Source organism: Tupaia chinensis, unplaced genomic scaffold (assembly GCF_000334495.1).
Source record: "Tupaia chinensis unplaced genomic scaffold, TupChi_1.0 Scaffold000515_1, whole genome shotgun sequence".
NCBI classification, from domain to species: domain Eukaryota; kingdom Metazoa; phylum Chordata; class Mammalia; order Scandentia; family Tupaiidae; genus Tupaia; species Tupaia belangeri.
In genome coordinates, this window is record NW_006160028.1 from 4,979,001 (window position 1) to 5,002,303 (window position 23,303).

At 43.7% G+C, this 23,303-nt stretch overlaps 1 protein-coding gene across 2 annotated transcripts in view; it reads left to right on the plus strand.

The window, feature by feature from the left end:
* Window positions 1-23,303, plus strand: part of MASP1 (MBL associated serine protease 1) — a 77,015-nt gene that overhangs the window by 22,737 nt on the left and 30,975 nt on the right. For both annotated transcript variants that reach the window (XM_006156737.3, XM_006156738.3), the window contains exons 3-8: window positions 7,495-7,672; window positions 12,700-12,831; window positions 15,690-15,886; window positions 19,214-19,361; window positions 21,085-21,203; window positions 23,104-23,182. In XM_006156737.3, the coding sequence (XP_006156799.1) occupies window positions 7,495-7,672; window positions 12,700-12,831; window positions 15,690-15,886; window positions 19,214-19,361; window positions 21,085-21,203; window positions 23,104-23,182 (853 nt within the window). The remainder of the gene's footprint in view (window positions 1-7,494; window positions 7,673-12,699; window positions 12,832-15,689; window positions 15,887-19,213; window positions 19,362-21,084; window positions 21,204-23,103; window positions 23,183-23,303) is intronic.

A 23,303-nucleotide genomic window follows, 5' to 3' on the forward strand; every position in this document is an offset into this window, starting at 1 on the left:
AACCTCCTCCTCCAAAAGTTGCTCCCACTAGCAGGTCAGGCTTGCAGACAAGACCTCATGATCTAAATAAGATCTAGACACAGATCAAGACACCAAGGGTACAACTCCTCAGGTGCAGCACCTCTTGATCCAAGGATCACTGGCCTCAAGAGAAAAGGTGTTTGTTCTGTGCATGTCAACTCTCTTGTCTTGTCAAGATAAGAAGATGCTGCAGTAGAACTCCCACTGGGAAATGAGAGGAACAGAAAGCATATGACAACTACTGCTTCGTAGTAACCCTGAAACCCAGGCATGTGTTTCCTACTCCAGGGGTACGCCTGGACTAGAGCTCATTGCTGCTCCCTGGGATTGGTTCCCAGTCCTTCACTCTCCGTGGTTCTTGACTCTGGCCTTAGTTCCGCCTTTGGCTTCTTGGCATTATCTTCTGAAATGTTCTTTTCTTTCAATAAAAAGAGATCCATGTTTGCAGCTGGGTACGTCTTTCAGCCTACTTTCTATGCATGGAAACTTGGGGCCCAGAGGCCTCTTTTCATTTTAATTATCTCAGTCATTTCTAGTCCAAACTGATACATATCTCCCTTAAAATATATCTCCTATACATCAGAAAATATTTTGCTCCACTAGACAAAAGCACACCCACGCTTCTTTTCAAAACTGGCCTCTCTACTTTGGAAGACATGCTAGGGTGCTGTGGATAACTGCCCTGAAGACCCTTAGAAGCCTTTTGGTCTGGTTGATAAGGAGTATTAGCCATTGCCTTAAATCTTCCAGATCTTAACAAAGCTAGTTTTTTTACTTAATACTTACCCTGAAGTCATTTATTTTTTTAAGAGACATTTTTTGCTATAGGGCACATGCGCTTACCAGAGAGACAGAGAACAGAAAGTGAGAAATCATTCCCCAGGGGGAATGGCCATGCTGCAATCACTTCTCCTCCAGTCTCATCTAAAGATTTTTGGGCACACATGCACACACACACCCAATGTGAGTTTGAAGCTGCCAGGTCCGGCACTTGAACTGCAATCGACCATGTAGGAGTCTAGCGAAGTAACCATCACACCGATCTGCTGGCCCCACTCTTAAGTCAATTTTGCTTTTAAAATATTTTGCTAGTAAAGATTCTTTTCCAACCAGCTAGTCCTGGGCCTTCTTGTTTTTAAGTTTTGTTTTTGTTTTATTGCTATAGGGTGTGTATGCTTGCCTGCTGGAGAGAGAGAGAGAGAAACAAATAGAGAAAGTGAGAAATCATCCCCCAGGAGGGATGGCCATACCACAGTCCTTTCAGTCTCCTTTCAGGATTTTGATCACACACGCACATGCACCCAGCATGATTTTTAAGCTGCCGTGTCTGGGACACAAACTGCAATCAGCCATGTGGGAGTCCAGTGCCTTAACAACTATGCCACCCGCTGACCCTGCTAGTCCTATAGTACCTACTATAGTCCCAGCTGCACATTGAAGACATAGTTCTCTCTGAAGTACCTTCCCAAACACAGCTAGAAGTGCATGCTGACACTTCCAACATTAAGTCTCAAAGCCTCCATACAGAGATCCACACGTTCATTATGTACATTTTTCTACCTTCTAAGTTGCTAGGGACAAATTTTACCAGTTGTTTTACCACTGCAAAATTCAGGTGATCTTTTTTCAAGACTCCTATAAAAGTTTTCTCACCACTTTTCTAACATTCATTTGCTAGCCAATCTCACAACTGAGATTTCATGTTCTAGTTTTTTTGCCACTGCAATGTTAAATTGCTGGTACCAACCCCTCAGGGTTCAATAAGGCAACCAATGTACTTATGCATGTTATGAAATAATAGACATTCATGGATCTAAGAACCCATGTAATTATAAGAGGAGTGGGGGAAATTTAAGTCAGAAATGGGGAGTTAGAGGAACACAGATCCTCAACGAGTTCTTCTGAAGTCCTGGCATGGGTGGAAATATTGGAATCTGCAAGGGAATCTGATGAGTACTTCCATCTGAGGAGCTGAAGTTGGACTGTGAAGCTGTTGGTTCCAAGCAGCTCCCATGTCACTGGGCTCACTTGCAAGCATGTCGTGGTAGACATGGGCCACTGTTGTCATCAGCATGGTTGGAAAGAAGAGCTGAATGCAGAGTAGAGGACTATGAGGACAAATCAGAACTTATTGTCCTTGTATCTGATGACAAATCAACCTTAAGAAAGTAATTATTGTAGCCTTCCATAGAACTTATTGTCCTTGTATCTGATGTCAAATCAACCTTCAGAAAGTAATTATTGTAGCCTTCCAAACGAGCACAGATTCTTCTTTTAGCCAAGTAAAACCTGAAACTAAGAGGAGAGAGTTGCTGGGGATCCTCCAGATGAACTAAACTGACTACAGAATAACCTAGCATACTCTCTGCATGTCTGCCTGAATTGAGACCTGAAGCTTTTCAAGAGTCCAGAGGAGATTTCAGAAGGGCTCCAAGATATAACCTGGGAACACCGCCAAGCAAAGCCATGAGGCCTTCAGACTGTAAGACGGCCTTTTTGCCTAATGGATTGAAGGAGCACTGGCCAGGGAATCAGGAGCACCTGAAGGAGTCCTGGTTAGGGACTTAGGATGCCGCAATTGTAGACCTGAATCCAGTACACACCGGATTCACTTACTGCTAGATTCACTCACACCCCTCATCATGTCCAATTCATTTAAATCATCTGGGCTTTGATTTCCTTGTCTATACATTGAGAACAGTCACTCCTGCGCTGCTTTCTCAACACGCTGCTCCGAGGAGCCGATTGGCAGCTGTCAGAGCATTTGTTACACTGAGGGTGACTGCGGACATGTGCACGGCAGCTGTAGCTGTCCTCCCACTGGACTTTCACCAACTTCTTGATCCTGTGCCTTACTTTTTCCTGGAAGGTCTGTGCCATTAATCTCAATGTAGAAAAGTCATGAAAGCAAACTCTGATTTCTCTTCCTTACATCTCCCTCCCCAGTTCCTTGTCCTTGACTGAGCCCTTTTTCTATACCAGGTGGGGAGGTGTTTGGGACACAGCTGAGACTCTGAATACCCCAAACATTCACTATTCCCTCTCCTTCAATGCTCTACCCACCAGCCCCCTACTCACTATTTCTCCCTTACCAAACCTATTCACCTCTTATTCCCCACCTCGAGCACACTCTTCTTCCTAAATATTTTCTGCTCTGCCTCAGCAGAACACACTTTTATCTTCTTTAAACTCTTGGGGCTGCTCATCTTTCATCGCATTTCCTATGGCCTTAAAATACTCTCACACATGTATCTGAGTATACGTATCTTACTCTACCCAATGGCACATACCCAGACGCAAGAGCGACTTGCTTATTAGGCTCATGTGACAAATATGTCATTTTTGGCATCCTCCACATGGTAGTCCAGACAGAATTGGGTAGGTAAATATGTGTTGGGTTGAGTTGAAAGGAAAGAAATTGAAGACATGTAGCCACATGTTTATCCCCTAAACAAAAGTAGTCTCTAAGGACATGACTGCTCACAGTAAGAAACTGAAAAACGAAGAGGCTACAATCCTCAGTCACGTGGAATCTCTATCATTGAGCATTCCAGATCTTCCCTTGATATCATACTGATAGGCTGATGCCAGAAAGCAGATTGTCCAAACAGAAGCCAGGGCTTAGTACTCCACCTTCCTTAGAGGTAAATGATCTTTGTAGAACTTTATATTCCATAGCAGAAGATGCAAATATTAGCCAGGGCTGGTGACCCCTCTGTTTAGGTTATAGCTGAAGTTGTAACTCAGTCACATCCTCTCAGAGAGACAATCCTTGCTCCCAAGATAAGGTTTCAAGAGCTTGTGAGCCAGGAAAATTGTTTGTCCAGCTGTCCGTGTCATTTGTCATGTACTTTCTGGTGAGTGACTCCACAGTTTCAAAGAAGTTCCAAAAGCAAACTTGAGATCAGAAAACGTTCAGGTTATCTCTTCACCCTTGGGCAAGTCACTTCCCCTCTCTGGACCTCAGTTTCCTCTTGAAGGAGGGAGATTAAAATTGCGCTTAAAGGTTCCTTTCAGCTCTGATATTTCAGGACCCTGTTCTGGGATACAGGCTGAATTCCCAGGATCTCAGGCAACTATTCTTCCCTTACTTGCTTCTAAAAGAGTGTGTGGCTCATTTTTTCCCATGGGCCTTAGCTGGAGCACGCGTCCCTGTTCTCTGGAATACCGTGGCTCTACAGGTGATAGCTGTTCATCTGTCATCATGAAAAGGTCCTGTAGCTCAGAAGTTACAAGTTAAAAGTGTTCATGCTCCAGGGACCATCAGTTAGTGTAATGGCTATGTTGCTGGACTCCCACGTAGTCGACCTTGGTTCGAGGCCCGGACCTGGTGGCTTAAACTTATGCCGAGCACGTGTGCATGCATGCCCAAGATCCAGAGAGGAGAAAGGAGGAGAAGGGATTGCAATGTGACCATCCCCCCTGCGGGGGTGGGGGGGGTATTTCTCGCTTTCTATCTCTCTGTCTCTCTCTGTCTTTGTGGCAAGCGCACGCACCCAATAAGAAAAAACCTCTCCGAAAAAAATAAAAACAAAAATAAAAACATTTTCATACTCCAGTCACTATCCTCAAGAGGCCTTGGGAAGGCCGAGTTACAGGGCAGAGGCTGCTGTAGCTGGAATTGTTAATGCTCAAGGCATGACTTCATAGGTAATTAATTTTCTATTACATAGTAATAGGCCACACAAAAAGTCCAAGTTTATTAAGTTCTTAAGAAGACAGCAATCTCTGTGTTGAAACAACTGCTCACTAGTACTTAGATGGTTTACTTACTGTCTAACTATGAGGACTTGTTAGATCACCAGTTTGTCAGAATTAGAAGGGAATCCAAAGTTTTACTGGATCAAACTCCTGTCTTCCAAATGGATAACAGAGCTATGAGAGAGGGACAGTTATAGGGTAGCTTATGATAGATTCAGGAATAGAACCCAGGGCCTCTGACTGTCAGGCCCGCATACTTTAGATTACTCCAAAGCAGAGAGCACCAAGAGAGTGCATTTCATTTCATGTCATTACTCTTTGAAAAATCCCTTTCCCAGACCCTCACTGTAAATCTATTTAAGAATCACTTATTAATTTTCAATAAGGTCAATTTAACTAGTTTCTAATTCATAATGTATTAAAATTAGCAAACTGAAAAGTATAGCTAATAGGCTGATTAAAAGACAGGAAATAAAACACTACATAAAGAAGACCAAAGCTGCAAAAGCATTATTGCCTGGTAATGTCCCATTCAAAGCAAGTGACATTGCACAACTCAATAACCCCCGAATTCCCACTTTAATGTAATATCATGTTAGCACACACAGCACTATCCCATGATCACCAAAGAAGGGTTAATATGTTTCACTTAAGAAAGAAGGCATTTGTATGAAGAAGTTTTCAAGAAAAAAGAATTATACCTGAAACGTTTTGTAAAGCAATGTAGTTGGATCAACTTTCAGCTACCCGGAAAACTCAGTTAACCAAAATAATGCAGCAGCTGAGATATTCAAGGAAGTGACATTTCAGCTGTGCGGAAAAGGCACATTCTCCAGCAATAAGCTGGTGTGAGTTTGTTGGTATCTACAGAGAAGAGGAATAAAAAGCAGAGCCATGATCTCATCTTCTGTTTACACTTCAGTTCCCAAAGTTAGTGATTAATCGTCCTTGTGTTTTGTTGCCAGGGCAAATTGTTTTTCTTTAAAGCCCCCACTTATTTTAAATAAATAAACCATTAGTTTCGAAACAGAAGTGTCAAATGTCAAGACACTTCTGACATACTAAATTAATGAACAAAACAATGAATTCATTAGAAACTACAAGAGATAGGCAGCCTCTGAGAACTTTAATGACTTTGAAAAACAGCAGAAATCATTCTTGGTAAGAGATTTTCCGCCTGCATCTTAGTTAAAATGTTAGTTGAGAAATTGTAAACACACATGTAAGCATAAAAGAACCAGGCTAACCGTAAAATGGTAGACTGGTGAGTAGGTCAAGCATTCATAGTCAAATCAATTTATCAACCAGCTACCATATTGTTCTTTCCAAACTACACTCACACAGTCAGCTTTAGGCAACCAGCTTGGGACCCCTGCTTCAGTTTCTGAATTTCCCCAGAGCCTCTGATTCTTGAAAAGTAGGAAATTCTTTTAGCAAACAGGCAATTGTGTGCATCTATGTTAAGTCTTAAATACATAGACATACATGCACACTTTCTGGATGATTCCAATGAAGTTTCTGAATTATTAAGACTATCTATTAAATATAGTTCTGAGTACATCCCTTCCCTGTTTGTTTAAAAGTTTCAAATGTCTTCCACTTACTCACTGCAGTAATGGCATTCAAGGTCACCCATAATCTGCTTTCCACATATCCTTCCAAGCATATCTCCTCCTACAGTTCATGCAGACTCCCGGCTTCTCATTGTTCTCAGAGCGGGTGCCGCATCTTTAGCTCTTGATAACACATGTGTGTTGGATAATTACCACACGCCAGATCCTGGTCCACACACTAAAGACTCATTTCTAAATAAAAGAATGTCCTACTCTTCTGCAGCTTATGTTCTAATGGGATCTTTCACCTCCTTCTTTGTGCATAGCAGCATTTGTGCTACCATTAGAGCACTCGCCACAGGGTGTAACACCTCTGTCTGTGTCTGTCCTCGGCTGCACACAGCCATCCTGTACACAGGGCTATGTCTTCCTCGCCTCTCATCGCCCCTCTCGGTTTTCTCAGTGGCAGGCACACACTGGATGCTCAATGAATGACTTGCATACCCGTCTCGGTTTTCTCAGTGGATGCTCACACACTGGATGCTCAATGAATGACTTGCATTATATATAAAATTTATTTTGTTTGAAAATGTGGTAAAATCTTGTTGCATATAGAATTCACCTGAAAGATTATCTAACTTTTCTTACATCTTAACATTGAATTATTTTCTTTCTTTCTTTCTTTTTTGAGAGGTTTTTGCTATAGGGCGCATGTGCGTGTGCTCACCAGAAAGACAGAGAGAGACAGAAAATGAGAAATCACTCCCCAGGGGGGATGGCCATGCCGCAATGCCTTCTCCTCCATTCTCCTCTCCTCTTCTCTTGGGCGTGCATGCACACATGCCCTGGTGTGAGTTTAAGCCAGCGGGTCCAGGATTTGAACCACAGTCAACTATGTGGGAGTCCAGTGATATAGCCATTACACCAACTGCTGGTCCCCCAAACATTAAATTATTTTCAATAAGCTACTTGACTGTCAACAAAAATGACAAATGCAAGCTACTTGGAAATAGAATTAAGCTAAAGGAGTAAACTCACTAGATGACTTAATCTGTAGTGTGTTTTTCCTTCAATCTCAGGGCTCCTAACCCCCTTTCTTTGGGTTTGCTTAGCAGTCTAGTCCATCGTGGACAGCCTCTTCCACTTTCTTCCCAGAGCTCAGGAAAGACACTAAAATGGGGAGCTTCTCATCTTGTTCTGTTTCTCTTTGACCTCAAAGGTAGAAACTGAAGACCAAGTGCTGGCAACATTCTGTGGCAGAGAAACCACGGACACAGAGCAGACTCCGGGCCAGGAAGTGGTCCTCTCTCCTGGCTCCTACATGTCCATCACTTTCCGGTCAGATTTCTCCAATGAGGAACGGTTCACAGGCTTCGATGCCCACTACACAGCTGTGGGTAAGCTGGACCACTGGGTGCCTCATTCTCAGGTCTCTCTTTCTCCTTAGAGATGAAAACTGCCTATGCCCTCTCCTTTACAGTAAACAGCTACATACTCACCATCGAGATTCTACCCTGGCATCTTACTGATGTGCTTCATCATGTATCTATCTAGCCTCTAGCCAACATTTTATCTCTACTGATGAACTTCAAAGTAAAATATGTCTTTTTAATACTTCAGCAAGCATATCACTTTGCTAGAATTTAATATCTGGTTAGTTTCTTTGAGCCAGCAGGTGGGTGGAGGTTAAGGTAGCTGCATCTCATATGGCCAACTGTGTGGTTTGAGTCCTGGACTCAGCGGCTTGAAATTCATGCCAAGCACGTGTGTGTGTGTGTGTGTGTGTGTGTGTATGCCCAAAATACCAAGGGGAGAGGGGAGGAGAAAGGATTGTGACATGAACACCCCCACTGTGTGGGGGGTGATTTCTCACTTTCCCGCTCTTGCTCTTTCTCTCTCTAGTGAGCACATGCACTCTATAGAAAATTTAGAGGAAAAATCAAAACTATTCCGTTTTCTCTGTCAGTGTAAAATTTATATACAATGAAATGCACAAATCTTTTTTTCTTTTTATTTCTATTTCTTTCATACATTCAATCATGCTACTTAGCTTACAAAGTAAACATTCCAACATGTGTACATTTCTCAACAGCAATTAGTGCACATAAGAAGAAGATGGAAAGAAGGCAAATGGATCACCTAACATCGTGCCTCAGAGAATTGGAAAAGCAACAACAAAAAAATCCAAAAAACTCCAGGAGAAAAGAAATAATAGAGTCAAGCGGAATTAAGTGAAATAGAAAATAAACAAACTATACAGAAAATAAATGAAAGTAAAAGCTGGTTTTGAAAAGATAAACAAAATTGATGCACTACTAGCAAGACTTATTAAGAAAAAGAGAGAAAGGAACCAGGTAAATCAAACTTGCGATGAAGCAGGCGATATAGAAATACAGACAAAGTAGAAATACAAAACATCATTAGAGGATACTATGAACAACTATATGCTAACAAACAAGAAAGCCTGGATGAGATGGACAAATTCCCAGACACATATAATCTACCAAGCTTGAGCCAGGAGGATGTACAAAGTCTGAATAGCCCCATAACAAGCCAGGAGATTGAATCAGTAATAAATAACCTCCCAACAAAGAAAAGCCCTGGTCCTGATGGCTTCACCTCTGAATTCTACAAAACTTTCAAAGAAGAGTTAACCCCCATTCTGCTCAAGTTACAAAAGATACAAAAGGTAAAAACTCTCCCAAATTCATTCTATGAAGCCTCTATCACCCTTATCCTTGAAACAGATAAGGACAGGACAAGGAAGGAAAACTATAGATGAATATCTCTGATGAATATAGAAGCAAAGATTCTCAACAAGATGCTAGCAAATCATATCCAACAACATATAAAAAAGATTATACATCATGACCAGGTAGGGATGCAAGGCTGGTTCAACTTATGTAAAACCATAAATGTAATACATCATATTAACAGAAAGAAAGATAGAAACCACATGATTATATCAATTGATGCAGAAAAAGCATTTGATAGGATACAACATCCCTTCATGATCAAGACTCTCAGCAAAATTGGCATGGAAAGGACATTTCTCTACACAATAAGAGCTATCTATGAAAAACTCATAGCGAACATCATCCTGAATGGAGAACAGTTGAAAGCTTTTCCACTAATAACTGGTACAAGGCAAGGATGCCCACTTTCTCCACTCCTTTTCAATATAGTACTGGAAGCTCTTGCCAACACAATCAGAAAAGAGAATAAAATAAAAGGTATTCAAATAGGAAAATAAGAGATGAAATGATCTCTATCTGCAGATGGCATGATAGTACACATAGAAGACCCAATGGTATCCATGAAAAAGTCCTGGAAGTAATACATGAATACATTAAAGTTGCAGGATACAAAATCAACATACAGAAATTTATAGCATTTCTATATACGAACAGCAGGCAAACCAAGATAGAACTGAAAAAAGTAATTCCATTTACCATAGCCACAAAAAGTATAAGATACCTAGGAATAAATCTAACCAAAGAAGTTAAAGACCTCCACAAGAAAAACTACAAGAAGCTAAAAAAAGAAATTGAAAATGACACAAAAAAGTGGAAGGACATCCCATGTTTCTGGATTGGAAAAATTAATATAATCAAAATAGCAATTCTACCCAAATTAATCTACATACTTAATGTAATCCCAAAGTGCCAGAGACATTCTTCAGATCTAGAAAAGACAATCGTACAATTTGTCTGGAATCATAAAAGACCTTGTATTGCCAAAGCAATCCTGCACAAGAAGAGCGGAGTGGGTGGCATCTCACTCCCTAACCCAAAAATATACTACAAAATTGTGGTAATCAGGGAACCAGCAGTTAGCCTAATGGCTATGTCGTTGGACTCCCATGTAGTCGACCGCGGTTCGCGTCTCGGACCCGGTGGCTTAAATCTCACGCCGCGCGCGTGTGCGTGCGTGCCCAAGATCCCGAGAGGAGAATGGAGCAGAAGGGATTGCGGCTTGACCATACCCCTGGGGGGTGATTTCTCGCTTTCTGTCTCTATGTCTTTCTCTGTCTGTCTGGCGAGCGCACGCGCCCTATAGCGAAAACCTCTCCAAAAAAAAATTGTGGTAATCAAAACAGCATGGTATTGGCACAGAAACAGACAGGTGGACCAATGGAATAGAATAGAGTCCCCAGAAATAAACTCCCAGACATACAGCCAACTGATTTTTGAAAAAGGGTACCAGTCAATCCAGTGGGGAAAGGAAGACCTCTTTAGCAGGTGCTGGAAAAACTAGATATCCACCTGCAGAAAGATGAATCTGAATCCCTACCTCTCACCTTTGACAAAAATTAACTCAAAGTGGATCACAGATCTAAACCTAAGACCTCAAACTATAAAACTGCTGCTGGAAAACACTGGGGAAACTCTGGGAGACATTGGGGTAGGCAAAGACTTCGTAAGCACAGTCAGTAATTCCAAATAAGACCCCCAAAGCACAGTCAAAAATACCAAAAATATACAAGTGGGATTGTATCAGATTAAAAAGTTTCTGCATGGCAAAAGACACAATAATTAGTGTGAATCAACGGCCCTCAGAATGGGAAAATATTTTTGTAAACTATGCTGTCAGATAAGGGACTGATAACCAGAATACACAAGGAACTCAAGCAGCTATTCTGAAAAAAGATGATTAACCCTATCAAAAGACGAGAGAATTAGTTGAAAAAAAAAAAAAAAAACCTCTCTAAGGAAGACATACAAATAGTCAAAAGACATATGAAAAAATGCTCATCATCCCTCATTGTAAGGGAGATGCAGATCAAAACTATAATGAGATACCACCTAGCCCCAGTTGGAATGACAAAGACTAAGAAAACAAAAAATAAGGGCTGGTGGGGGTGTGGTGAAAGGGGAACTGTCCTACATGGCTGGTGGGAATGTAAACTGATCCAGACCTGGAGAACAATTTGGAGATTCCTCAGAGATCTACCAATAGAACTACTATATGATCCAGCAATCCCACTTCTGGGTATCTACCCAAAGGACAGAAGAATTCTTAATTGGAAAAGTGCTTGCACATCCATGTTTACTGCAGCATTATTCACAATTGCTAAGACATGGAACCAACCCAAATGCCCACGAACAGATGAAATGCACAAATCTTAAGCACACAGTCATTGGACGGAAACTAAACTTTACCATCAGCCCAGGGAGGGAGTTCTCCCATGTTCCTGCCAGGCCAATCCCTGCTCCCACATCTCTTAGAGGAAATACTGTTCTGATTTTCTTCTGTCATTAATTAGATTTATCTTTTCTAAAACTTCATTTAAGCACAGAATATATATTTTGGGGAAGAATATATTTACTTTTCCTCAGTGTCATGTTTTCTGTATTCATTCATGTTGTTGCATGCATTGGTAATTTACTCCTTTTCCTGACAGTAATGTTTCATTGCATTGGGTTGTCAGAAAAGTCATGATGCATTTTTTGCATTAAAAAAAAATAGAAAAATATATCATGACTTTTCAGGTGACCCAATATGTATCACAATTTGTTTATGTACCCTTCCACTCACAGACATGTGAACTCTACCCATTTTGACTGTCATTAATAATGTTTCTATGAATCTTCTTGTGCAAGTCTGTTTTAATTTCTACTGGGTGAATTTCTGGGAATAGAAATGCCGAGTCACAGGGTACGCGTATGTGAACCTTCATGAAGCAATTGCACAGAGCTTTATGGTTTCCCTTCCAAAGCAATCGCACTATTTTATATTGTCCGCCAGGATGAGAGTTCCAATTGCTCTACATCTTCACTAACATTAGGTATTATCAACATTTAAAGTTTTAACCACTCTGGTGGGTATGTAGTGGAGCTTCATCATGGTTTAAATTGCATTCCACTGAAGACTAGTGATGCTGAGCATGCGGTTGACAGCCATTTACTTATCATTTGGGGAAACATGTCTATTCAAATGCCTAGGACAGGGCTTGACCCACTTTGGGAATTAGAAAGAAAGGAGGAGGCAGCCTTAAGTAATTTAAGAAGCCCAGCTCTGGATTTGAGTCTTGGGCCTGCCACTTGCTATCTGTGTGACTTAAGTCATTTAATGCCTCTATGTCTCTATTTGATTGTCTATAGAATGTGGACAGCAACAGTCCTGCTTCCTAAGGTCATTGCCTGACATACAGGTATTATCACAACTGTGAGAAGATAGTGGTCCCACTAGGAATAGGTTGCCTAGGTTTGGCCCTGGCTTTCCATAATCTTGGGTAAGTTGCCTACTTGTCTGTGTTCTACTTGAACCATTTGTAAAATGAAGGTCGTGACTTCCTCTGGGCTTTATGTTAAGATTAGTGAGAAAATGCATGTACCTCCCACACAGTGAGTGGCCCATACAGAGCACTGTAATGTTAGCTGTCATCTCTATCATCACACGTGTATTCATTGACTCCCTGCAGATGTGGATGAGTGCAAGGAGAGGGAAGATGAGGAGCTGTCCTGTGACCATTACTGCCACAACTACATCGGTGGCTACTACTGCTCCTGTCGCTTTGGCTACATTCTCCACACAGACAACAGGACCTGCAGAGGTAGGGCCTGGGGCTGACTCTGTTCATCACTGTCATAGGTCTCATTTTCCAATAGGATCAGAGGAGGCTCAGAAGAAAGAAATGCAATAGGATCAATTTCAAATGAAGCCAGAAATACACCTCAAATACCATGTGGATGCAGACACTGAACTGTCCACCCAGCCTAGAATCCTGGACAGAGGTTCTCAAACGACTGCCTGGGAAGATCCTTAGACTATTAAGCTGTCTTTATTCCTAGGAAGCACTTCTGCTCTACAAGTCCCTATCGTCTTTCCTCTTGTAGGTAACTGGTCAGGTCAGCTTACAAAAATCTCTGGGTTTCCCAGTCCTTTCTTTCAGAGGCTTAAACTACGCTTTACCCACAAGTTCCTTCTGCCCTCTTCCATGGCCCCTAAGTTCCAATACAATGGAAAGAACTTTATTCCACAGGAAAAAAGGAGGGGGGAGAGAAGAGACAGAGATGGGAAGAAAACAATCCCATTCCTATCTCTTCCTTTGTATTTCTCATCACCATGACTACTGTGCTGTAGTCTCCAGTCTGGGGCAGGGATGGAGGGATGGACGAGTTCAGATACTTACAGGAGAAGTCCCAGTCTAGAGGTAGAGCAGCCACATAAGCAAATGTACATTTACTGCATTTATTTAAAAGAAGTGAGGGGACCATCAGTTAGCGTAATGGCTATGTCGCTGGACTCCCACGTAGTCGACCACGGTTTGCGTCCCGGACCCGGTGGCTTAAAACTCACGCCAGCCATGTGTGTGTGCGTGCCCAAGATCCCAAGAGGAGAATGGAGGAGAAAGGATTGCAGCGTGGCCATCCCGCCTGGGGGGTGATTTCTCGCTTTCTGTCTCTGTGTCTCTGTCTGTCTGGCGAGCGCACGCGCCCTATAGCAAAAACCTCTCAAAAAAAAAAGAAGTGAGGACACAGCACTACCAAACCCAGATTGGCCTAGAGAAGTGTGCAAACACTGCCCAGGTATGGTGACATTTGACAGAGATGAAAGAGGAGGGGATTTCACTCAGAGAGAACAGCTTCTAAAACTACATGTAAATATGACGAATCTAGAAATATTTAGGGAACTGTGGTAGAAAGTGTGATCCAGGGTAAGGGGCTGTGTTTGAGAGCTCATGTAAGCTGAGTACAGGTCACTAGAGGAAAACAAGAGTTACTTTCCTTCCTCCTTCAAAAACTGATACTTTCTTCTGAGAAAAAAACAAAAAAGATAATAATAACTTTAAATGATCCATGAGTATAAAGCAGTATGAAACAGGGACCAGCTGCAGGTGTTGGACTGCCACATGGTCAACTATAGTCCGAATCCCAGACCCGGAGGCCTGAAATACACACCAGTCACCTGTGTGTGTGAGCCGAAAGTCCTGAGAGGAGATGGAGGAGAAGGGATTGTGGTGTGGCCCTCCTCCCTGGGGGGTGATTTCTCAATTTCCTTCTCTATTGAGCACACAGGTCTTGTAGCAAAAACAAAACAAAACAAAAACAAAACAAAATTAAAAAGCAGTATAAAATAGAAGCTACAGACACAAAGGATTTTTCTTGAACAGGGTGCTTACACTATTATTTTCATTAAGTATTTATTTTGTACCTACTATGTGCTGATTGCAGAGAGAGCTCAGAATACTAAGAATAGAGCATGGTTTCAGCTTTCTATTAATTTTTTACCCCCAGCTTTTTCTTTCTTCTTTCTTTCTATTTTTTTTTTTTTTCTGGACAAGGTTTCACTGTGCCATGATCCTCCTGCCTCAGTCTCCTGAGCAGCTGGGACTGCAGGTGCACACCCCACACTGGGTTAAAGGATGGGCCTCCTCTGTAGCCTCAGCCTGCTGAGCAGGAGCCTACCAGCAAGTCGGACAGCAGCTAGGCCCCTACGAGCGTTTTTACATGTTGTTTTCCTAATGGCGTCCCCTTGCCTATGAAATTTTAATTCTGCAGATATATGTGCTGTATATCTGTTTAGGTGATATACATCAATATGTATATTTTGGATAAGAAGAGTAAGGTCTCCCCTGCCAACAGCAGATTTTAGCACCTTAGCAAGATCCCCCCCATGAGAATGCTTGGTATAGAAAATGAAAGCAGATGAAGATCAAGAAACCTGAGTGTAAACCCTCTGCAGCCCATAGCTGTGGGACTTCAAGTTAGTCCCACTCCCTTCCTGGGCTACAAGTTTTTCATTTGCAAGTAAGCAGGATGAACAAGGCTTAGAAAAAGTTAACATCCCAGATCTGGGATGGGTTGGCCCAAAGATAAAGGTTCAGTGGCAAATATAGATGCCTCAGCAGGGCTAAGTCTCAAGCAGGCTCTGAGGACACTGGGTCCTTGGCTACAGAAGTGCAGTAGGAAACGAAGCAGAATCTCTGAGCTCATGGAACTTACAGTAATGAGGCAAGAAAAGGAACAAAGGAAGATAGGACAACGCTGGGCCATGGACAGCACCAGGAAGAGCAGCAAAGCGAGGGCAGAGGCTGGAAAGTGAGGGTGCGTGTGAGGAACCCGTATTTGATGAGGGATCAAGGACCACTGTATTTCAGAACTCTCCCATTTCACGCCTCTCTTCCACCCCATGGCATTACCAGAGAATATGACTAGGAGGGTCATGATGAGGGGTAAATAGCCCTGGACAGAGAATTAGGAAGTCTTTGAGTCTCGACCCTGAAAATTACTAGGTTATGTGACCTTCGATCAACCATTTCCCTTCATTGACTTCCAGTTTTTCCATCTGTAAAATGGAAAAAATGGAGACACTGATTTCTTTCCTGCCTACTCCAAGGACAACCCCTCCAAGGATAGGGTTGCCATGCCTGTGGTTGTGTTGTGTCATTTTCTGTGCTGTTCCCCACAGTGGAGTGCAGTGACAACCTCTTTACCCAGAGGACCGGCATAATCACCAGCCCCGACTTCCCCAACCCTTACCCCAAAAGCTCTGAATGCTTCTACGTTATCGAACTGGAAGAGGGTTTCATGATCAACCTGCAGTTCGAGGACATCTTTGACATTGAGGATCATCCGGAGGTGCCCTGTCCCTATGACTACATCAAGGTAAGCTTACAATGAACACTTGTCCTGGGATGCTGGAAAATTCTAGCTGAATGGGGAAATTGACATTCTGAGCCCTTCGTTTTCCCCTAAGATAGGGACCACACAGCGCGCTTTCCAAAAGTCATTATTCAAAATACTATCTACCTGCTTAATCAGATCCAGTCGAGAGGACTTCCCCAACACCAAATTAGCCCCCAGACAGTAGAGTGGCTTGAAGTGGAGAGTCTACTGGGTCCAGTCTACACTTAGAAAGGTCAGGGGTGCCTGCATGGACATGCAGCCTGGGCAGTCACACAGGCCCTGGGCTCTGAAGGGCCCCCTTGGCTTACTACTCTGTTGCTGCCATCTTGAACTACGAAAACGCTCTGAACACTGGGCTTCGCATTTTGATTTTTCACTGGATCCCGGAAATTATGCAGCTGATCCCACTATAGGGAAAAGGGTGAAAGGCAAATAAAGAAGAAAGAGAGTGCCACAGGCCCATAACCAGTCCACGTGTGGTTATTCCAATAGTGTAGGTGAGATGCAAAGACAACCTGAATATGACCCATTGCTGTGCTAGAGGGGGAGATATTTTTGAGATCCATAGGAAGTAAAATCTTGTAGAGACATTGGCCAAAACATCCAAATAGAGTTAAACATTAGGGTTTGCTCTCAGGAGAGATGCTGAGCTGAATAGAGATGGATGCCATTGAGTATATAAATAAATGCTGGCTTAAGTCATAGAGATGGTGGGATGTCCTAGAGAGAAAAGGGGATGGAAGCTAGGACACAATAAATTCTGAGGGATAGACAGAGGAAAAGAAACCCATAAATGAGATCAAAAAGAGCCAGAAAGTGAGGTTGTCCAGGAGAAAGCTGTCTACCATGGGAAAGGAACAAGAGGAGAATCATGAGTGTATAAAAGCAAATGCAAGAATTTAGAACCTGCCTGTCCCCTACTCAGATATAGAAGCTAAGATGCAGCTTGACTGCAGGTGGGACAAAGGAGGCATAGTGCATGGGTTTTCTAACGCTGTCTTCAAACCTAACACCATGTAACACTTGCTTCTTTTTTTAGGATAATTTTGCCAGGGGGCATTTGTGCTCACCTGAGAGAGACAGAGAGAAAGAGAGAAGGAAAGTACCCCCGTGAAGTATAGTCATGCCATAATACTGTCTCCTTTACTTCTCCCTCCTGTCCAGATTTTGGGCACAGGCCAATATGGTTTTCAAGCCGCTGGATCTGAGACTCCAACCAATCAGGAGGCCATTGTGATCCAGCCTTATTAACCACCTTGGCACAGGCTGTTCCTCAGTACCCACTTCTTACCACACCGTCCTGTAAGTCAGAAACCGAAATCTTGGCTTAGGGTTTCATGAGACTGAAATTAGGTGTCAGCTGGACAGAGGTTTCTCTGAAAGTTCTGGGCAAGAATTCACTTTCCAGGTATTTTAAGTTGTTGGAAGAACTAAGTTCCTTGTAGTCATGGGACCGAAATCCTCACCTTCCTGCAGGCTGCCTCAGCATCTAGAAGCTGCTGTCTGGTCCGTGTTGCTTCCTCTCATCCTGGCTACAGAGATTCCTTGCACACTCTGAATCACCCTGCCTTCTCCTACTGGTGGCAACAGGAGAAAACTCTTAACTTTAGGCTCTTATGATGGAGTTAGTTCTGCCTCACTCCCTATTTTTATTTCAACTAACAAATGACTTAAACTGCACCTGCAAAATCTCATTTGCCATGCAACATAACACAATCTCAATGTAATAATAGCAGGTGCAAAGACCATGGGGACTGTCTTGGATGGCTGTTCACCATGCAGTGTCCCCAGAGCTACTCAGGGTGCCTTATCCAGACATTGAACCTCCTGGGTTTTACTTGTTCCCCCTCTCCACAATAAGAATGAAAAGATGATATTACCTAACGTTGTAGAAATCACTGAAGGATAGTTAAGTAGTCTTGATCCTCAGAAATAGGAGGGAAAAAGGTGGAAGGCGTAGAAAGGACCCACGACTAGGAGGTGGGAATCTGGACCTGCTAATAGAGTCTATTGCCTTTTCTTCTCCACTGTCTCCATCCTAGTCCCCAACCACAGCCTCTCTCCTGCTCAGCCTTCCTGCTGGTTTTCTTGCTTCCACTCTTGCCTTGCACAATCTATTCTCTCATAAAATCAACAGTGATCTTTATGAAAGTTAGATTCCATGAAGATTGCACTTGGCATTCAACGCAAATTCTCAATATGCTTGGTCTTCACCTTCCTTTCCAACCTCATGCCCCAGCCACACTGGCCTCCTCCTGTCTCTAACACTTGCCAAGCTCTTTCTTGCTTTCGGCCTTGTTCTTTGCACATGCTGTTTTCTCTGGCTAGAAAGTATTTGTCCTCGTCTTCATACAACAGTCTCCTATGTCTCAGATCCAATGTCACCTCCTCAGAAAGGCTTCCTTGATGTCCTATTTAAAGTTATTACTTAGAGTATGACTGCCCATTAAACGAATTATGAGTGCTATAGGTAAGATAAATTTTACTCATAAATTAAACATATGGCATCTATTTCTACCAAATACGTACACACACACACATATATATATACACACACATATATATGCACATATATACACATATGTGTATATCTATTATAGGATTATCAGAAAAGTCATAGTTACTTTCTATGCCAATATGTATTGTGACTTTTCCAACAACCCAATACATAAAATCCTGATCATTTTTATTACTCTTTTTTTTTTTTTTTGGAGAGGTTTTCACTATAGGGTGCGTGCGCTCGCCAGACAGACAGAGAGAGACAGAGAGATAGAAAGCGAGAAATCACCCCCCAGGGGGGATGGTCATGTCGCAATCCCTTCTCCTCCATTCTCCTCTCGGGATCTTGGGCACGCAAACACACACACCCGACGTGATTTTTAAGCCACCGGGTCCGGGACGCAAACCACGGTCGACTCCGTGGTAGTCCAGCGACATAGCCATTATGCTAACTGCTGGTCCCCATTGTTATTACTCTTATAACAGCCTATAATTATTTTATTATTTCTTATTAGTCTCCCCCAACTAGACTACAGGTTCTTTGGGAACAGAGACACGATCTGTTCTGTGTACCAACAGAGGATTATTAGCCTGTCTTGTCTACTTCCAAGGCACTGTAAATTTTAAACGGGAGAGCGATGATGAAACTGACTGGTGAATGGTGAGGCCCACTGAGAACATGAGCGACCCCGTGGGCTCACCTCCAGGCTTACAGGAAACCTCCAGTGTAGTGTAGAAGGGCTGCCTTCCCCGGCCACCGCAGCGCTCAGACGTGACCCTTCTTTTTCTTGATTTTGCTTTTTACAGATTAAAGCTGGCCCAGATGTTCTGGGGCCCTTCTGTGGGGAGAAAGCCCCAGAACCCATCAGCACCCAGAGCCACAGTATCCAGATCCTGTTCCGCAGTGACAACTCAGGCGAGAACCGAGGCTGGAGACTCTCGTACAGGGCGACAGGTGACTGTCCCCTCTCAGATCACGCTAAGCCACTGTGCTTCCAGAGGAGGTGGCTGAGGGAGGAGGGATGCAGACCTGGGACTCCCCTGGGGGCTGATGGGACGCCAGCTGAGTAGCTTGGAGCCAAGGCACAAGTTCTCTTGACTCAGCTTCCCTTCTATGAAAAGGGGACAAGGGCAGCAATGACGTCACGTTCAGACTAGACTAGTTTTCAAAACTTGCTGTACTTCAGAATCACGTGGGTAGACGTTTTAAAGAACTCTTGTTTCCTGGACTGCTCCCTTCATATAGTGAGGCCTGGGGAAGCCCTTCAGCTCCAGCCTTCTCCGTGTATGGGGCTGGAATTACGGTGTGGGCTTGTAGCTCAGAATGTTTCACTATGGTGGTTTGCCTATCTGTGGGCACCAGACTAGCACAACCCCTGGGCCCCATCCCCCAGCCCCCCAAAGTGACCAGTCCTGGTGCAAACCCTGACAGAGCCACTTGACCCAAAGGGTCTGCAGTAACCCAGAAGGGGGTGGACAGTGACAAGAACACACTGCACATGACTAGCACAGTTCATGGAGTCTGAGCCTCTGGCCTGCTTGTGTCCTCACATTCACACCCGTCTGGCCAGGGGAGAGAATATTAACAAAGCAGAGTTTGTAAGAAGAAAGTACAGGAATAGGCCCAGGCCTGAGGATCAGATTTAGCCTTTGTTTTGTTTGTTTGGTTGGTTTTTGTGTCGCCAGAGGGCATAACACATGCCACGGGAGAGAGAGAGAGGACCCCAGTGGGGCCTGTGGTGCGTGGTCTTCTTTCCTCCAACTCTCTAACCCATCAGGACCCTGGGCATATGTGCTCAGGCCCAACGTGTTTTTCAGCCATGGGGGCTCCAGGTTCCTGCGTGCAGAGCCTACCCACTGTGCTATTTTAAATGATAGCAAACATGTGCACATACACATAAGAGAGAAGAAAGAGAAAGCATTCTTAACAGAGTCCCATCATACTGCAACCTTCTCCCCAGCCCTCCAATTCCTCAAGACTCTGGGTACCTGTGAGTGCCTAGTCCATTTTCAGGTTTACCTGGGGTCTGCACCCAGGTCAGAATGCATGGCCGGCCATGCAGCTTCAAGTACTGCAGTTCAGTAGCCATAGACTGCATCATCTGGGCTGGGCCAGATTGAGCCTTTTGAAGAGAGGACTCATAGACTCATCACAGTCTCTCTGATGCTTTGAAAAAAAGTCTTGGGGGAAAAAGTGATTGGCTCATCTTGGGTGGCACAAGAGGGCAAGCTACGCTCAATGAATAAAATGACAAGAGCGCTCATTTCAGCTGAAATTGCTCATTCAACAAGAGGGATTAGTACATGGAAGGTACAAGTTTGGTAGGTATTGAGCTTTCTGTCACTGTTGGGACACCAAAAATTGAATACAGGTAGATGTTTGGTGTCTAGCACAGAGGATGTTGTAAAGGAAGTATCAGATGAAGGTTCGATTCAGTGACATTTAATAATCCTTCCAACCCGGAGTCAACAAGCTCATGGCACAAATAAGGAAATGGAGGTCCAAGTAGGAAAGTAGCTTGTTCCAGAAGTCTCTTATGGAGCGTACAAGGTTCAGGCCTCTAATATCTAGTTCTGCAGTTCCACCTGCATCAGGCCTTGTCTTCTAGGAGCTGACCTGCTACTGTCAAACCTTTCTGTTTCCTCACCTGCTGTTTTTTTCATTTGTTTCCCACCAGGAAATGAGTGCCCAGAGCTACAGCCTCCTGTCCATGGGAAAATCGAGCCCTTGCAAGCCAAGTATTCCTTTAAAGACCAAGTGCTTGTCAGCTGTGACACAGGCTACAGAGTGCTGAAGGTGCAGGGCCCTTCCTGGGGAGGGGAGCGACCTGGCCAGAGAAACTCTGCAGAGCCTCCGAGGGCCAATGGGCTGCCGGAGCTTCTCATAATCCTAGCACAGTATTTCCTAGCTGCCCTACAGACCTTCCAAAGGCTCCAGAAATTTCAAAGCATGTGTTCCAGACCATCTCTCACTTCTGCACATGGCACAGAAATCTGTTATCAGAGAATGAGCTAGTTGGAATTAAGAAAAGAAGAAGAAAGAGAGAAATGAATCTTTGGGGCCAGCAGGTGGTGTAGTTGTTAAGGTGCTGGACTCCCACATGGCTGTGGTAAGAGTCCAGACCCAGTGGCTTGAAACTCACACCAGGGGTATGTGCACACATGCATGCCCAAAATCCCAGAAGAATAGAGGAGAAGGGATTGCAGTGTGGCCATTCTCGGCAGGTGATACCTTGCTTTCTCCTCACTGTCTCTCTGTCTCCTCCAGGGAGCACGTGTGTCCTACAGCAAAACCTTAAATAAAAAAAAAAAAAAAAAAAAAAGGGGGGACCAGCAGTTAGCATAATGGCTATGTCGCTGGACTCCCATGTAGTCGACCGTGGTTCGAGTCCTGAACCTGGTGGCTTAAACTCATGCCAGGCGCATGTGTGTGTTTGCCTAAGATCCCGAGAAGAGAATGGAGCAGAAGGCATGACCATCCCCCTGGGGAGTGATTTCTCGCTTTCTGTCTCTCTGTCTCTCTCTGTCTTTCTGGCGAGTGCATGTGCCCCATAGCAAAAATCTCTCCAAAAAAAGAAAAAAAAAAAAAAACCATGTACCGCTACAACTGGGGATAACCTTAACAAAGTTCGTTAGACTTATAGGATGGGGTGGGTTACTGGAAAAGGAAGTAAGCGTTTTAGAAGTGTCAAATGAGCACTTCTTACTCTCTCACTATGTGAAACAGTGGATTTCCTAGGGATCACCTGGTTTGCTTAAAAAAAAAAAAGAAGGAAAGAATAATAGGAAGAAGAAGGGGAGGGGGAAGGAAAAGAGGAAGAAGAAAAAGAAAAGAATAGGAAAAATTTACCTTCCAGGTCTCCTCTGAAAACAGAAAGCAGAATCTTTGGGACAAGAATCAGTGACTGTTTCTTTTGTTTTCGTTTTTTCTTTCTTTCTCTTTTATTTTATTTTTTTAGGTTTTGCTCACTGGTGAGGGGGAGAGAAAGAGAAAGTGAGAGGGAAAGCGAGAAATCACCCCCCAGGGGGGATGACCACACTGCAATCCCTTCTCCTCCATTCTCCTCCCAGGATCTTGGGCACGCACGCACAGGTGCCTGATGTGATTGTCAAGCCACGTAGTCCAGGACACGAACCATGGTCAGCCACGTGGCAGTTCAGCAACATAACTGTTATGCCCTCTGCTAGCCCTGTGGTTTTTTTTTTTCTGCCCCTCAGGTAAGTCTAACGTGCAGCTCAGTTAGAGGACCACCACCTTCAGAGTGTTTCTCCAAGAGGGTCCTTGGACCAGCAGCCTCAGCACTACCAGGGAACTTGTTGAAATGCAAATTCCTGGGTTGGCCAGACCCCTGAGTCCGAAATTCTTGGGGCAGGCCAGCTGCCTGTGTTTCACAAGCCTTCCTGGTGTTGCTGGCCGCTTGTGCAAGTCTGAGAATCACTGAAAAGGGAGTCAGAGCCCCGGTTTTCCCTTCAGAGACATTTCCCCAACACTTTTTATACAGATGCTGCATCACTCCAGGGTATGAACATGCGCGATAATTTATCCTTCCCTTGTTCTCGAGCTGGCCTTGGAAACCTATGGGTAGAAAATCTCAGGAGAGAACAGCCAGGCTAGGAGTTCGAGTTGGTCTTGCTGGGAAACAAACATCAACCCGCCTGCCACCTCCTTCCCACCTTCTTCTTCTATTTTTTCCCAGGATAACGTGGAGATGGACACATTCCAGATTGAATGTCTGAAGGATGGGACGTGGAATAACAAGATTCCCACCTGTAAAAGTAAGAAAACTAAACGGGTTGATTATAAGGCTAATGCTCCCCCCTACACCACACTCATAGGACTTGAAGTGGCCGGGCAAGAGTGATGGGTGCAATCTAAGAAGGATGGGGGCAGAATCTA